General features: G+C 43.3%; 1 protein-coding gene across 4 annotated transcripts in view; it reads left to right on the top strand.

Moving 5' to 3' along the window:
- The window catches only part of TLK2 (tousled like kinase 2), a 109,176-nt gene that overhangs the window by 15,336 nt on the left and 76,350 nt on the right, over window positions 1-17,490 (top strand). For all 4 annotated transcript variants that reach the window (XM_030220689.1, XM_030220690.1, XM_030220688.1 and 1 more), the window contains 2 exons: window positions 17,045-17,088; window positions 17,376-17,477. In XM_030220689.1, coding sequence (XP_030076549.1) covers window positions 17,045-17,088; window positions 17,376-17,477 — 146 coding nt within the window. The remainder of the gene's footprint in view (window positions 1-17,044; window positions 17,089-17,375; window positions 17,478-17,490) is intronic.

Here is a 17,490-nt window from a genome sequence, read left to right as displayed (position 1 = left end):
AGTTTGCAAAAATATCACCAGTTTGTGTCATTCGTGCAGTATTTGAAGAACAAAATAACTCTAACATTTTTGTCATCTTTTCTCTCTGGATATGTGTGATTATGGCCCAAAATTCATGAGCCAAGCACCACTGCTTCTTTTTATTTTTGGTAGTGAGCATGGAAATGCTTACAGGCTTTTGCATCTTTCAAGCAAGACAGTAGTAGTTGATGAAAAACAATTTTCAGATACCTTACATGAGGCTAGTACATACATCAAAATAAATCATAGGAAACGCCTTATAAATGCATCATGCCTTCATGTGGTTGGCAGTTCTTCACTAACATAAACTCTGCCAAGTAATTGTGACCTGTCTTGGCCATTGTTAGAAGCAGGATATTGGGCAAGATGGACCTTTGATTTATTTATTTATGGTTCATTTGTATCCCACATTTTCCCACACATGCAGGCACAATGTGGCTTACAGATAAATTAGGAAAAATTACAAATTGAGAAAATACAGTTAAAGGTGACAAAGGATAGACAAGGGGAGCAGTAGCAACAGTGGGGAACTAAGCAGGGTCAGGGAGTGTGATGGGAATACTAATCAGCAGAGTAACTAGGGGACTACGTTTTTACAAAGAAGTAAGTTTTCAGCAATTTTTTGAAGAGGATGTGGTCCATTTGCGTTTTGAGGTACTGCGGAAGAGCATTCCAGTGTTTAGGACTCTGGTAGCGGAAAGAAGAGGTGAAAATCAGCTTATATTTGACACCCTTGCAGTTTGGGAAGTGTATTTGGAGATATGACCGTGCTGCAGGCATGGCATTCCTTGGTGGAAGATCAATCAAGTTGAGCATATAGTCCGGAGCAAGGCCATAGATGATTTTGTGGGTTAAGGAGCAGACTTTAAAAATAATACATTCCTTTACAGGTAGCCAATGTAGGTTTTAGCGCAGAGGCTGAGCATGTGCAAATCGTTGTTTTCCCAGAATCAGTCTTGCGGCTGTGTTCTGGACTGTCTGGAACTTTAGCAATAAAGAGACATTGCAGCCCGCATAAATCCCGCTGCAATAATCTAGGTGGGATAGGACTAACCAATGCACAAGGGTACGGAACAGCTCTCTGGTAAGGAAATATCGTATGCGCCGGAGCCTCCACATAGCATTAAACATTCTTTTGGAGACCAAATGATTATCTAACTGTAGGTGCATGTCCAGATTCACTCCTAAAAGCCGCAGACTGTTGGAAATTGGAAGAACTTAATCCTTAACGGGAAGCGTTGTATCGGTTATTTTGTGATGGGGGGACGAGAGTATGAGACATTGAGTTTTATCCTTGTTTAGTTTAAACCGAAACACCTGAGCCCAGTGTTCAATAGTGGAGAAGCTAGCTTCAATGAGATTAGCGATTTCGGATAAGGTGTTATGAAAGGGGATGTAGATGGTAATATCGTTGGCATAGATGAATGGATTGAGGTCTAATTTTGCTAGAGCTGAGGCTAATGGCATCAGCATGATATTAAATAATGTTGGTGAAAGGGGTGAACCTTGGGATACCCCGCAAGATGCATTCCATGGAGCAGAAGTGGCAGAATTCACTGTGACCTGGTAAGTTCTTGTGGACAAGAAGCCCTTGAACCAGTGTAGAACAGACCCTCCTACGCCGAATGAGTCTAGTAGATGAAGTAGTAGGTCGTGGTCCACCATATCGAAGGCGCTTGACATGTCGAATTGAAGCAGTAGTACCTTCCGTCCAACAGATAGTTCTTGTTTGAAATTTGATAGGAGGGTGACTAGAACTGTCTCTGTGCTATACTGAGCACGGAAACCTGACTGCGAGTGGTGAAGGATATCAAAGTTAGCCAGGAAATCATTGAGCTGAACGTTAACCATACTCTCCATTAACTTGATAACCAATGGTATGGAAGCCACTGGGTGGTAGTTTGAGATAATATCAGATTTAATCTTAAAGTTCTTTGAAATGGGTATGAGGAGAATATTACCATGGTCTGGCGGGAAAGTTCCAGAGCTTAACATAAGGTTTAGGTAGCAAGTCAATTCTTCAACAAAGTATTTCTGGGCGACTTTTAAAAGATGGGTCAGACAAACATCCAGTCTACAGTACTTGTTGGAGAACTTTTGTAAAGCATTGGATACGCTATCAATTAACAGGCGATTGAAGTTGGTCCATGTACGATCAGCCAGGCAGAAATCCGCAGATATGGCCAAGGATTCTAAGAAATCATCCACAGCAGAGATATTACTTACGGATGTTGAACGTAAGGTTAAGATTTTCTCTTTAAAGTAAGTGGCAAGTTGGGTGGCAGATGGAAGATTTTCACTAGAGACTTCTAACTTTCGGGTATCAAGGAAGGAGTTCAGAAGTTGATACACCTTTTTTATGTCCTGGCCTGCAGATTGTAACTTAGTTGAAAAGTATACACGTTTTGCTTGCTTGATGGCGTACTTATATTTTTGGTGACAGCTTTTCCAAGCTTCTAATGCTAAATCTGTTTTTCGTTTGCGCCAAGCTCTTTCAAGTCTTCTAGTCTCTGTTTTTAAGGTTTTAAGATGAGCGGAGTACCATGGTGTTGCGCTGCGGATATAGGAAGTTTTGAGATGTAATGGTGCAATAAAATCTAGCACAGCCTTGCATTTATCTTCCCAGTCAGTAAGGTAGTGGGGGTGAGCTTGTTTGCAACTCCCCGTCAGTATTATAAAAAGACTTCCAGAATAGACGGGGGTCAGTGTTACCTCTAGAATAGTACCTGTTAATCTTATGAGGCTGGGGGAGACCTGGGGTTACCCAATGTAAGGTGAAATGTAATTTGTAATGGTCCGACCAGGAAGTTTCAAACCATCGAATGTCATGCAGGAGAAAGGTGGTATCATCTAAAAATTTAAAAGAGAGAAGATCCAAAGAATGCCCTTTGTTGTAAGATGGGCTAGTGTTAGGGCAGTTTAGGTCCCAAAGGCGACGAAAGTCTAAGAATTTAATAGTATCTGGCGAATTAGACTGATCTAAGTGGAGGCTAAGATCACCTAGTAGGATTATGTTTGAATTAGCCAAACAGATGTGTGAAATAAAGTCCAATAGATCGGATTGACTTCTTGTCCAATTAACTGGTGGTCTGTAGAACAGTACACATACTAGCTGACCATGAAGAGAGGAGTGACGAACGTTAACTGCAGCGATTTCCAGTGAAGCAGATATGTGTTCCAAACTTGAATCTACCGTGAGATAGGAGCGATATATAAGTGCTAAACCTCCACCTCTTTTATATTTATATTATATTTATTGCATTTGTATCCCACATTCCCCCACCTATTTGCAGGCTCAATGTGGCTTACATAGATTTGAAACATTGTCATTACAGGATCTCAGATACAATTATTAATGTGTAATGATTAGGAGAAGTAAGAGAGGAAGGAAGAGAGTGATTAGGATAGTTGTAGCAGGTAGGCATTCTTAATTGATTGGGTTAGTGGGGTGACTTAGTGAGGCTATAGGTTCTCACTGTGGGTCTAGTAGAAAAAGAAGAATGTCTTCAAGGCTTTTCAAAGGATAAATGTTTTCATTGATTAATTTGGTGAGGCTATAAGTTCTCATTGTAGGCCTTGTTGAAGAAGAATGTCTTCAGGGATTTTCAAAAGACTTGTTTCGCTGATTGCTTTCAGGTCTGTAGGTAATGCATTCCATATCTGCGTGCTCATGTAGGAGAAGGTAGTGGCATGCATCTGCTTGTATTTAAGTCCTTTGCAGCTGGGGTAGTGCAGGTTGAGAAATTTGCGGGATGATCTTGTGTCGTTTCTGGGAGGTAGGTCTACGAGGTTTAGCATGTAGATTGGGGGCATCTGTGTGAATGATTTTGTGTACTGTCATGCAGATCTTGAATGCAATGTGTTCCTTGAGTGGGAGCCAGTGAAGTTTCTCTCTTAGGAGTTTTGCACTTTCATATTTAGTTTTTCTAAATATGAGCCTGGCGGCTGTGTTCTGGGCAGTTTGGAGTTTTTTGATTGTCCTTTGCATCCGGCGTATAGTGGAAGATGTATCTCGGGAAGAATGGTTTTATTGTTTTGAGTTTCCACATGGTGTAGAACATCTTTTTCATCGTGTTTTTCATGTGGATGTCAAGAGTGAGGTTTCAATCTAAGGTGACTCCAAGAATTTTCAAGTTTTGTGAAACAGGAAGAGAGCAGTATGGTGTGTTTATGGTGGAGAAGTTTTTTGTGTTATGCTGCGAGGTGAGAACAAGACGTGTTTTTTCTGCATTAAGTTTTAGTTGGAATGCATCTGCCCAAGTGTGCATTATTTGGAGGCTTTGGTTGATCTCGTTGGTGATTTCATTTAGATCATGTTTGAATGGGATGTAAATTGTAACGTCATCTGCATAAATGTAGGAGTTAAGGTTTTGATTGGCTAGTAGTTTGGCTAGCAGTATCATCATTAAGTTGAATAGTGTTGGTGAGAGAGGTGATCCCTGGGGGACTCCGCAGTCAGGTGTTCATGGAGGTGATCTGTCCGCGTTCGTTGTTACTTGGTATGATCTTGTGGTCAGGAATCCTTTGAACCATTTGAGAACTGTGCCTCCTACTCCGAAGTATTCTAGTATATGTATTAGTATATCATGATTAACCATGTCAAAGGCACTGGACATGTCGAATTGCAGGAGGAGGATGTTGTTACCAGTTGCAATTGTCTGTTTGAATGAGTTCATTGTGGGTACTAGTACAGTTTCGGTGCTGTGGTTCGACCGAAATCCTGATTGAGATTCGTGCAGAATTGAGTGTTTATTTAGGTATTCAGTAAGTTGTTTCGTTGCTATGCCTTCCATGAGTTTGGTCATGAGTGGAATCGATGCTACTGGTCAATAGTTAGTTAGGTCCATTGTGCTTTTTTTAGCATCTTTCAGCAACGGGGTGAGTAGGATGTTTCCTTTATCCGTGGGAAAGAGTCCATTTTGAAGCCTGTAATTTATGTGGTTCGTGAGGTCTGTTCTGAATTGTTTGGGTGCGGATCTTATTAAGCTGTTAGGGCAGATGTGTAATTTGCATTGTGATTTGGCGTATTTTCCTAGCCAGTGTGAGATTTCCTTTGGTGAGAGTGTGTCAAAGTCGGTCCAAGATCGATCTGCTGGGCATTCTCCGGGGTTTGGGTCTAGACATTTAAGGATATTTGTGTAGTCCGTTGTGTTGGTGGGTATCATGAGTCGGAGCTTTATGATTTTTTCATTGAAATAGTTTGCCAGGTTGGTTGCTGGTGGGGTATCTGAGTTGTTGGAGGTGACTTTGGTAGTATTTAGAAGATTGTTTACGAGTGAGAGTAGTTTGTTTTGTGTTCTTGTAATTTGGTCCTATTTTGGTTTTGTAGTAGGTCCTTTTTGTTTGTCTGATACCGTATTTGTATTTTCTTTGTAGTTGTTTCCAGTTTTTGTGTGTGTTTTCGTTTTTTTTTTTTCTTGCTCCATGCTCTTTCTAATCTTCTGACCTGAGTTTTTAGTTCTTTCAATTCTTCGTTAAACCATGGTATTGAGTTTTTTCTATGTGAGGTTCTGGTTTGAAGTGGTGCTATATTGTCTAGTATTGTTCTGCATCTGTTATCCCAACTTTGGATAACTTTTATCTTTCCTGTCCCAGTGAATGATCTTATAACCTTTTGGGCAGAGATCTAGTACGATGGGGTCTTTAGGTGTTCTAATCTAGGTTTCTGTAATGAACAGCATGTCAAGCTCCTCAGAAGTGATCCAGTCAGAAATCAGTTCTGGTTTATTCACAACGGATCTAGCATTGATATAGCCAACTCGGAATGAATGAAATTGCGCTGGTTTTGCCCTCACAAGCGGAATGATTGTATGATGATATTGCTTATTGAGGCAGGGCTTGGATGAGACTGGAGCAGACAGATGGTCAAAAGGGGTTGAGGAGCGAGGTTGCAGACAAGATGAAATTCTCCTATTGCCAGAGATGAGTGGAATGCGATTATAAATTGGTTCAGTAGCAGTAAGGATGGAGTGTATTAAGGTGGACAGATAGAGAATTTGTTTTGAGGAAGACAAGAACATGATTACATCAGAACGGTGGCTGGAGGAGGATTAGGGTAAAATGGTGATTGATGAGTAGATAGCAGGAGGAAGGATTCTTCCATTAGCCAGAGAGATAGGTGGCTACAGATATGTTGGTTAGTTGATATCCAGCTTGGTTGGTTGGTTCGTATATATTGGTAAGTATATGCGGATGGCAGTAATAGTCCAAGCTGCAATAGAAAGGAGTGCTCTCTGGTGACACAAAAACAATTGACAATTTGTAAATCCCTGATCCAAAATCAACTGGCAGAAAACTCCCATAGAATGTGTAGCAACCAGTCACACTTACTGAAGCTGCAGCAAAGAACAGCTGAATGGGTGGTGGATGCTGGCAGTCGGTAGCTGCTCAGAGGTTGTGAAGGCGTTAAAGTTAGACAGTTCAGTTCTGGGTAGACTGCAGGTCAGAGCAGCAAATGGCAGAGAGCAGGAGGGAGACTGACAATCAAGAGAGAGGCTGATTGCAGGGTGCTGAGGAAGAATCCCCAATGAGCACAGGTTTCCCACTGCTGGGAGGTCTGCAATACTCCCCTTTTTCAGGCAGGTAGGGCTTGCAGTAGGTCACCCTGACCCAGTACATCAATTCTTATTTCCCTTTCATCCTGCCATAACAGTTCTTTCCCAACTAGCAGATGGAGGTAGGGAAACTGATTTCAACCAGTGACATGGTTGGTGCTGGCTTGAAAACCTCAGTATTTCTGTACCTCCAGCAAATAGTGCATGTAGGGCAGGTGTGCTATGATTCTGTAGGTGGGTCTGTGGACCCCATCTGTGTGTGGCAGCCTGGCATAGGTCCCTTCCAGCCACAGGTTATAGGCTTGCTCTCTCTTTCCTCCCCCCCCCCCCCCCAAGGTATTGCTGCATAGCTTGAGTTATAAAAATAAAAATTGGGAGAGTCACGTGATGGGCTGAGGGAAGAGGTCGCATTCCTTTTCACTCTCGGGTCCTCCCTCCCTCGAACCCTCCACAAACTGGATTGACTTGCTGATAAACAAAGGAAAGTAATCGGAATCAAACTTAAGACACATGGACTCTTATATCATCCGCGAAACTAGAGCGATGACGGGGAAAACAGCAAAAAAAGAGCCAGAGAAGCAGCGAGGGGTCGGCGAAAGCAAGATGGCGCCGAGCCCAGCGTCAGACTCGGCGCCAAGGTTCCATCAGGCCCAACTCGAACAGCTCACAGAAGCGGTAAAGTCCGCTTTGGAACCGCAACTAACCCAGATTGCTGAAAGGCTAACAAGCGTAGAAACGAAGCTTGGTGAAACAACAAAAAGAACGGGCGAACTGGAAGCACGTGTATTGGAAGCAGAGGACGCCGCAGTTAGCGCTGTGGCGTCGTTGCAAGAGATACAAAAAGAATTGAAAGCGCAGGCAATGAAAATGGATGATCTTGAAAATAGATCACGAAGATCCAACTTGAGACTTATAGGTGTCCCGGAGTCGATACCGGATCGGTCACTGGCGGAACAATTAGAACGCTGGTTAAAATCAGAATTTGCCCTTTCTGACAGTATGGGACCACTCTGCCTCGAAAGAGCTCACAGGTTGGGGAAAAGACTTAATAATGGAACTCGACCAAGAGCAGTGATTGTTAAAGTACATAATTTTGTACATAAAGAAGAAATTTTAAGGGGAGCACGATTAAAATGGGATTCCTTAAACTTTGATGGAGTTAGTATTAAAGTGTTCCAAGACTATTCGCAGGCGTTACAGGAACGCAGGAAAGCTTTTACCCCGATTTGCAGACAACTTGCAGAGAGGAACCAACGATTTTTGCTACTATACCCAGCACAATTAAAAATCAACATGGATGGCACTTGGAGATCCTTTGGCTCTCCTAAAGAAGCTCAAGAGGCACTTCAATGTCAGGATCATAAAAACTCTGAACAGGAGGGAAGCAACAGTTGAAGAGCACAACTTAATTCAATGAGAGCTAGAAACTCAGTAATCTGAAGTCAAGTCTCAGTTGGATGTTAGAAAGTTGGCTGAATAGCCTAATGTTGAATAGTAAGTACAATATGTAGTGATTTACAGCGCTGTGTTTTTTTCCTGCAGAGAGAGATGAACCAGTTTGAACAGTGAGATACTATCTATGGCAAGTGTGGAGGGGGGAGGGAGGAGACCCTACCATCGTTGACTCAGCACACCTGATCTAAGATAAGAGAGGGGAGTGCAAGGTTGGAGTCAAGGGGGATAGGGGAGGAGGGGGGAGGGGGGGAGGGGAGGGGGGGCGGGAGAGAGGGGGGGATGGGTGGGAAAGTTAAATGTAGGACTTTCTGGGACATATATAGAGATCATCGCGCTGTTGGACACATAGAAAGGGGAAGGGCAACAGAACAGGTCACTGGAGTCATGTGGACAGATAGGAAGGAACACGGGTGGAGCTGGGCCCCGGGGTTCCTCACAAACAAAAAATTTCACCGCTACTCGACAACCGGACATAGTAATGACTAAGCACAATTTAGTTCGGTTCCTTACTTGGAATGTGGGGGGTATTTCATCCCCAATCAAAAGAACAAAAATTCTAGCAGCCCTTAAAAAACATAGAGCGGATGTAGCCTGCTTGCAGGAAACCCGCCTCAATACAGAGGAACATCAGAAACTGAAGCGGGCGTGGGTAGGAGAAGTACATGTGATTCCAGCTGAGGGGAGGAGTAAAGGAATAGCTATTCTGATCCGCAAGGGATTAGTGGCCAAATCGGAAGTTATAGAAAGAGACACTCAGGGGAGATATCTGCTGATTCACCTATGGATTCAACATCGCGAATATACGCTGGTAGCACTGTATGGGCCAAATCTATTTGACAAATCATTCTATGAGCGGGTGGCCCAAAGATGTCTCATCCGCAAAACTATCCCCCTAATTATAATGGGAGACTTTAATCTCGTAGCAGATCCAACATTAGATTGTTCAACACCTAGACGGGCCAGCAGGGGAGGAATGAGATCGAGAGCCCTTCCACAATTCATGCAATCACTAAATTTGGTAGATGCGTGGCGGACTCTACATCCAGACTCACGAGACTATACTCATTTATCACGGGCACATGGCAGCTGGTCAAGGATAGATTACATACTGGTAGATCAAAACATGTTTCATATGGTAGCAGACGCAGTAATAGGGCCAGAAGAGGTCTCAGATCACGCGATGACATGGATTGACTTGACAGATCCAGGGTCATCTGGAGCCGGGGCGGGGTGGCGCTTCCCAACATACTTAGCCGCAGATACTGAATTCAAACGATACATACAAGATAGCTGGGAGGAATATGAAAAATTTAATGCAGTCCACAAAAGCCAGCCATCCTTGTTTTGGCAAGCAGCTAAAGCAGTATTAAGAGGGGCAATTATAGCCTTCACAGCAAAAAGAGAAAGGCGAATCACTAGAGCAATCACCAACCTAGAAAAAAGACTCCAAAAAGCAAAGCGCAGGTACATTAATAATCCCAACACACATTTCAAAGAACAAATGCAGTCAGCAAGAATAGCGTTAGATTCCCTCCTACAAGATCGAGCCTCTAGGGCATTAATACGTAGGAAATATCGGTTACAACGTTTTGGGAACAAATCGGGAGGCATGTTAGCACGTGTAATAAAAACCTGGGGAGGAAGCAGAGTAATAGTGGCGGTCAAGGATAAGGAGGGCCATATTCAAAACCAAAGAGACAAGGTAGCGAAGGTGTTTCGAGATTTCTATCAAGACTTATACTCTACGCCCATGCCCCACTCTACAGACTCTATTAATCAGTATCTAGAGCAGGCAGGGCTAAACAAACTTGGTGAGATGGAGTTAGAGGAACTCAATTCACCAATAACAGGGAAGGAGCTACAAGACATAATTAAAACGATGCCTAAACACTCGGCTCCGGGGCCAGATGGGTTCTCTAGTGCATTCTACCAAATGTTAACCCAGCAGATAATAAGACCTCTGCTCTCATATTACGAAGAGGTGGTGGATCTGGGAGAGTTCCCACTCTATGCTAATGAAGCGTTAATCACATTACTTTTAAAGCCAGGAAGGAAAGAAACGCAGGCAGACTCCTACAGGCCCATATCACTAATCAATGTGGATACAAAAATCATGGCCAAGCTTCTAGCAAACAGAATTCAGAGAGTGTTGCCGACATTAATAGATCCAGAGCAAGTGGGTTTTGTACGAAATAGACATGCCGCAGTAAATGTGAGGCGTCTACTTATGGCAATGGGACAATGTAGTTGTACAGAAACAAAGGCGGTCTTGGTGAGTCTGGATGCCGAGAAGGCGTTCGACAGAGTGGAATGGGAGTACATGTTTGCAGTGCTACAACACATAGGTGTCAAGGGATGGGCATATCAGGCGATTCAATCGTTATACTCGGGTCCCACAGCCGCAGTACTGATTAATGGCTCAAGAACAGCACAATTTTCTATAGCAAGGGGCACGAGGCAGGGCTGTCCATTATCTCCGGCCCTCTTCCTCCTCTCGATAGAACCACTGCTGAGGAGCCTGAAACTAGAAAGGGAGATAGCTGGGGTAGAGGTAGGGGGAGAGACAGTGAAAGCATTAGCGTTTGCAGACGACTTATTGATAATGACCTCTAAACCAACAACGTCACTGAGTGTGCTGATAAACAGGGTCTCCCAATTTGGTAAACTCTCAGGCTTTAAAGTCAATTTAGAGAAATCTAGTGTTATGCACATCCAGTCCAGCCCCGATGACATGAAGAGATTTAAATTCCCATTACGTAGAGCGGCAGGCGCCATCAAATATCTGGGGGTACAGATCCCGAGCGACTTATCCCAACTCTATAATCTGAACATTCAAAAACTGCTGACTGAAACAGCAACAAGGCTGGGTCATTGGCAGGGGCTACCTCTCTCTCTCTCGGGACGCATAGCGTTGTATAACATGATGATAGTGCCACGCTGGCTGTATATCTTTCAAGTTTTGCCATTATACCTTTCTAGTAAAGATGAAAAGCAGTTGAATGTAATGCTAAAGAAATTCCTCTGGCAGGGGAGAAGACCGCGACTGCCTCAGTCAGTGATGGAGATACCAAAAGAATATGGGGGAATGGGAGTGCTGAGCATGCGGCATATGACGGTGGCCTGTGCAATGAGACACATCAATGACTGGTTCCGTAACACATCAGATTTTTCAGCGACTCAAATGGAGAAAAACTTATTAAAACCCTTCCACTTCAGTAGTGCCCTTCATGGTTTGGGTAAGAGAACATTCCCAGTTTTGGCGGCCACTAACATTTTACAGACTGCGCAAAAAACCTGGAAGTGGATTTGCAGAATGCATCAATTCTCTTATAAAACTACTCCATACTTGACATTGAAGGGGAATCCAGACTTCCCTCCCGGAGATTTATACACGATGTTTAAACGATGGGAAGACCAAGGAATAATCTACCTTCAACAAATACTAACAGAGGAAGGGAAACTAAAATCATCTACAGATCTTCAAAGGTCAAAGCTGATAACTCCGAAAGACTATTTCCACTATTGGCAGCTACAGCATTATGTGTCTAGCCTGGAATGGGAAGACCTAACAGAAGATGTCCAAGTGGAAGTGGCAGAGGCATTCTCATTCAACTCTCAACAGAAAGTGCCTTTGAAATACCATCACAGACACATCAAAGATCATAAGCTGGAATTGGACTATGATAAATATGCTGGGGGATGGGAGAGTGACTTGAATATCACAGTAACGTCTGACATGTTCAAAAGACATGTCCTGACAATCCAACGATCCTCCTTATTATCAGCACATTGGGAGATGCAGTATCGATTTGCCCTCAGACTACACATTCCCCCACGGCGAGCGTTTCACATGGGAGCCTCCCCAGACGGAGAATGCCCCAAGTGTGGGAAGGAGGGAGCGACTTTGGGGCATATGTTCTGGCTCTGTGTACAGGTGGAGGAATTTTGGAAGATCATTCTGAGACAAGTCTCTAAATTGTGGGCTATAGATTGGCGATATTCCCCGTTGCTGCTATTTGGTAATCCTGAGGTGAATGCCCCGGTCCCAGGAGGCTGCATTGCATTCATAAACCGGGCCATAGTCATAGCGAAGGCAACAATTCTTGTAGATTGGCTTTCCCCAGATGGTCCCTCAGCACAGGTGTGGAGAATGAAAATGGTGGCATTAATGCGTTTGGAAAGACAGATGTGTCAAGGCAGGCCAGAATCAGACTTGCAGCAATTCCTAAAGAAATGGAACCCATTTATACAGACATTACCACATGCTTCAAAGAGTTACCTGTTGAACTTTTAGTGACAACAGCTTGTATTCAGACTGTCAGAAAGTATCCTAGATTTTGAAGGGAAGGGAGGGCAGGGAGGGAGGGTTTGATAACTGGGAGAGGTAGGAGAAAGGGGTTAATTGCGGATCAAAGAGTTACTCTATGATTCATTGTGGAATGTGAAGCGAAACTTGACAACTCCATGATATAAGATTGTTTATTATTATACGCTCTGAAATAGTATGTGTGGTCTCTGTCAATATCAACTGCAATGGTTAAATATAAACAGATTTAAGGCAGAGGGATAAGAAACGGGGTTGGGGTGTCTGGGGATAAAAAGAAATTTCATTGACTGTGAAATGCTGACTGATGTTCTTGTATAAGATTTGTGTACAAGTTGATGTTTCCTGTTCATATGTATTGACCTTTCAGTCAATAAAAAGATTTAAATATAAAAATAAAAATTGGGTTCCCTGCCTCCATTTGGACCTGATGGATATGGGAGGTATCTTTGCCATGGTCTTTAAACTGATGAGCTGTTTACTTGCCCTCATACAGTTCCTTCCTGTCGCCAAGGGGAAGACAGTGCAGTTGATGTCAGACAACTCTATGGTAGTGGCCTTCCTCAAACAAGCAGAGAGGCACCAGGAGTGCAGCGGTGGCAGAGCAGCATCTAGAGTGGAGGAGTAGCCTAGTGGTTAGTGCAGTGGACTTTGATCCTGGGGTACTGAGTTTGATTCCCACTGCAGCTCCTTGTGACTCTGGGCAAGTCACGTAACCCTCCATTGCCCCTGGTACAAAATAAGTACCTGACTATATGTAAACCGCTTTGAATGTAGTTGCAAAAACCTCAGAAAGGTGATATATCAAGTCCCATTTCCCATCCCCCCCACCCCCCCTTGGCAACTGACATTGCCAGAACAGAGAATGTGCAAGTGGAACTCCTCAGTTGGACAACACTGGACCCAGGAGAATAGGAATTGAGGCCACAAGTTTTCCAGCTTCTGGTGGATCGGTGTGGTCTTCCTTGTTGAGATCTGCTGGCTTCTCAGTGGAACACTAAGAGGTTGAAGAGTGGGACAGCTGGGATTCAACTTTGGCCCCAAGTAAAAGCCACTCTGTTTTTCTTCCTTGGCCTCTCATAGCCAGGATTCTTGCCAAGACATCCAGTCATCTATTCCTTCTGATCTGGTGGCTTTGGAGTTGCCCCATTGGCCTTAGTATGTGACTCTCCTTTGTCTTCTAGTTTGGCCTCCACTGCCTCTTCACAGAGCAAAGGATCAGGGTCTGGTCATAATGGACGACACCAGTCCTTTTTGGCTTATGGCCTGGTCCTTGAGTGGCAGTGTGAGTTTCAAAGGTTGTTCAGTGCTGGTCATTGCATTCCTGCTTTTAAAGCCTGAAGCACTCCACTTTTTTACATATGCTCAGGTTGGAAGACCTTCAAGATATTAAGTGAGATGCAACAATTCTTCACTAGCAGAGCTCAACTTGTAGCAATTCTGGCTTTTTTGCAAAATGGAGTGGAGCAAGATCTCGTGCAGGTGACACCCCAGTCCTACTTTTTTGGAGTAGGTCCAGGGCATTTCCCTGGCAGTACTAGTAGTACTAGTAGCCCATCTGGATGTGGTGAGGGTTTTTTTTTTGCATATAGCCAAGTGCATTCGCCCTCCATTCAGAGCAATGGTTTTCCAATGGGATCTCATCTTAGTCATCAGTGCCTTGGAGGGGGCCACCATTCAAACCTTTGGAGGGGGTATCCTTTAAGGACCCTTACCTCAAGACAATCTTCTTAGTCGCCATTGCTCGGCAAGCCAAATCTCTGAGCTTCAAGCCTTATCCTGTGGGGATCTGTACCGTTCCACCATAAATGATGCAGTAGCCCTCAAGACAGTCCCTTCATTTCTCCCTAAGTTTCGTTGTTCCACCTTAATTAGGTGGTCGGTCTTCCAGCATTTTCTGAGGAGCAGGGGTCTTTTACACAGAGGATGAAAAACTAGTGGTCCTCCGGTTTTTGTTACAGTATCTAAAGATCACCAATTTGTTTTGGAAGTCAGATTGGCTTTTTGTGCTCTTTCACAGTCAGCCTAAGGGCCAGGCAGCTTGTAAGTCATCCATCATGCTCTGGATAAGGGCAGCAATTGAATTGGGTACATTCTGAAAAGTAAGCCAGTGCCGTGGGCTTCAGGCTCATTCCATCCAGGCCTAGGTCACGTCTTGGGCATAAGAGTTATGGTAAGAGACAATTAGGCAAGGAAGGGGAAGGGGGCTTATCAGTGGGACAATTAATCAGTAAGAGAATAGGGGGAGTAGGCCAATCCAAATAGGTGAGTCTTCAGCAGCTTCTTGAACAGTTGGTGATCCATTTGTAGTTTTAAGTATTTCGGCAAAACATTCCAATTCTTGGCACTGGAGTAGTGGAAAGACGAAGTGAAGATCGACTTGTATTTGATGCCTTTACAATTTGGGAAGTGCAGGTTAAGATACGAACGCGAGGTGACTACTGCGTTTCTGGATGGGAGGTCAATAAGGCGAAGCATGTACTCTGGAGCTTGCCCGTAAATGATTTTATGAGTTAGTGAGCAAATTTTGAAAGAGATACGTTCCCTCACGGGCAGCCAGTGGAGAAGGAAGCGCAGAGGTTGAGCATGTTCAAAACGTGATTTTCCCAGGATTAATCTCGCCGCAGTGTTTTGTGCAGTCTGGAACTTTTTCAAAAGATATTCATGGCAACCTGCGTAGATCCCGCTGCAGTAATCTAGGTGAGATAGCACTAACCAATGAGCAAGGGTACGAAACAGTTCTCTAGTTAGGCAGTATCTAATCTGCCGAAGCCTCCACATTGCATTGAACATTCTTTTAGTGACAACTCGTACATGATCATCCAGATGCAAATGCTTGTCCAAATACACCCCAAGGAGCTTTAGGCTACTAGAAATAGGAGGACGTAGTCCTTTACAATGAAGGTATCTGTTGGGAGTGTGTAGTAAGGGGAGTGGAGAATAAGGCACTGGGTTTTATCCTTATTTAACTTGAACCGAAACACCATCACCCAATGTTCCATTGTAGAAAAGCTTGCAGCATTCAGATCTGAGATTTCAGCTGCTGTGTTACAAAAAGGAATGTAGATGGTGACATCGTCAGCATAAATGTACTGATTTAGACCAAGGTTGCAGAGTACATTGGAAGGTCATCATTTCATCATTCCAGTCGAGTTCCTTGCCTTATTCAGGTGCCAGGAGAAGAGACTTTGAAGTTGTCAATAGCCTGGTGGATTAAGGAGGCCATTGCTTTACCATACATTCTCAAAGGATGCCCAGTGCCAAGCTCTCAAGGCTCATTCAACCAGGGGGCAGGCAGCCAGCCACTGAGGCGGAGAGCAATCTCATTTCCCCATAAGACATTTTGCAGAACAGCAGTTTGGACATCCTTGCATTCTTTTGTGAAACGCAATCTGGTAGATGTTCAAGCTCATCAAGATGCAGTCTTTGTAGAAACTATTTTAGCAATGGGCTTAGCAGGGTCCCTCCCACAGAAAGCACTGCTTTGGTACTTTCCAAATCTTTGAACCTGTCTGGAGGGATGCAAAAGAAGGAAAAATTAGTTTACCTGCTAATTTTTCTTTCCTTTAGTCCCTCCTCATAGGTCCAGAAATCCACCGTAACTCAGTATTTGTTTAACTGTCAGTTGTCAAAGGCAAGGTGAAGAGTGATGACAGAAATTTGGAGAGACAATGATATCATCATTTAATTTCACTGAAATTTAAGCAAAATTTTTTCAGTTTTCAGTTGTCTGCTGCTGGTGTTTCTTAATCCTTGAGGGGATTAAAAGATGGTTTAGTGCATTATTAGATTATTGGGGGGGGGGGGGGTTATCTGCTTTGGTACAGAAAATACTCACTTGCTGGCTGTGGACTACATAGGACAGTTATAGGTTCACTCTGAAGTTAGTAGTTCTCTGTCTCCATCTGCTGGTAGGGGTGGGTAAACATCAAGTGTCTGGACCAGTCTGGAAGGCCTAAAGAAAAGATAATTAGCAGGTAAGGCCTAATTTCTCCATCACAATTATTTTGAGTATTACTGTCATTACCACGCGAAGCTATTATTTGAAACTTTTTTCATGCTTGATGTGGCACTACGATAATGGCAACTTGATTTCTGACCTTACTTTGGCATGAAAATCTTCCAGCAACCATGCTCAAGTTTGGTGCAGTGTGTGTCTGTGGTATCCCTCCTCATTTCTGACAGTCCACTGTATGATCTCCCTTTTCATAATGCAGACAATCACATAGCTGAATGTTTATGAAAGTTTGTCAAAGTGGTCAGTAGCTTTTTTTTGGAGCCTCAGCAATTGGCATGATTTCTGCCAAGTGTCAAATTAAACTAAGTTTCATCCTTTTTCTTTGCATGCATTACCAGTTTTTTTTCTCTTAAATCTGCCGCTCCAATCCATCCCTTTCCCCCTAGCAGTTAATATGTGAGGTGAGACTTATGTTGGTTATAATGCTTGACCAACTTAGCTTTTGTAGCAAAGCCTCAAAGTGACTTAATTTGTGTGGAATTTCAGCCCCCACAAAAAGTTGTACATGGTCTTCTTTTTATTTTTCTTTCAAAAGTTGATTTGAAATTTGGGACATATTTCCTGTAAAACTTAAGCCATGCCTAAATATGCTTGGTGTTGACAGCAGTTTCAAAGACTCAGTTTTGATTTTTTTTTTTACTTTTTGGGTCATTATTTTTTTTTCATTTTCAGGAAAAAGCACTCCTCGGGGTCATAAAATCAGCGACTATTTTGAGGTAAGTTGATTTGGAATGAAGATATTTCCCTCAAGTCCTGAAGATCGTGTCAGGGTGTGTTGCCAGAACTGACTAAAGGTTAGCACAGATTGTATGAAACAAAAGCAAAAACATGACTTGGGATCATGATTTAATGCTGAAAAATGAAAATGTTCATATGTATAGATATCTCAGGCCAGAGCCTGCAGTTTGGCTTAATTTGTTCAGTGGTCTTGCTATGAGAAGATTTTTGGTGGTTTTAATATGTATATTTTCTTAAACTTTTATTTTGTAATTTTCCAATATAGTTTGCTGGGGGAAGTGGTGCCGGAACCAGTCCTGGCAGAAGTGTGCCACCAGTTGCCCGATCCTCGCCGCAACATTCCTTATCTAATCCTTTACCCTTACCAGTAAGTTCTGCTT

The sequence above is a fragment of the Microcaecilia unicolor genome, chromosome 12 (genome assembly GCF_901765095.1).
Source record: "Microcaecilia unicolor chromosome 12, aMicUni1.1, whole genome shotgun sequence".
Lineage (NCBI taxonomy): Eukaryota > Metazoa > Chordata > Amphibia > Gymnophiona > Siphonopidae > Microcaecilia > Microcaecilia unicolor.
This window is presented reverse-complemented; position numbering and strand designations above follow the sequence as displayed.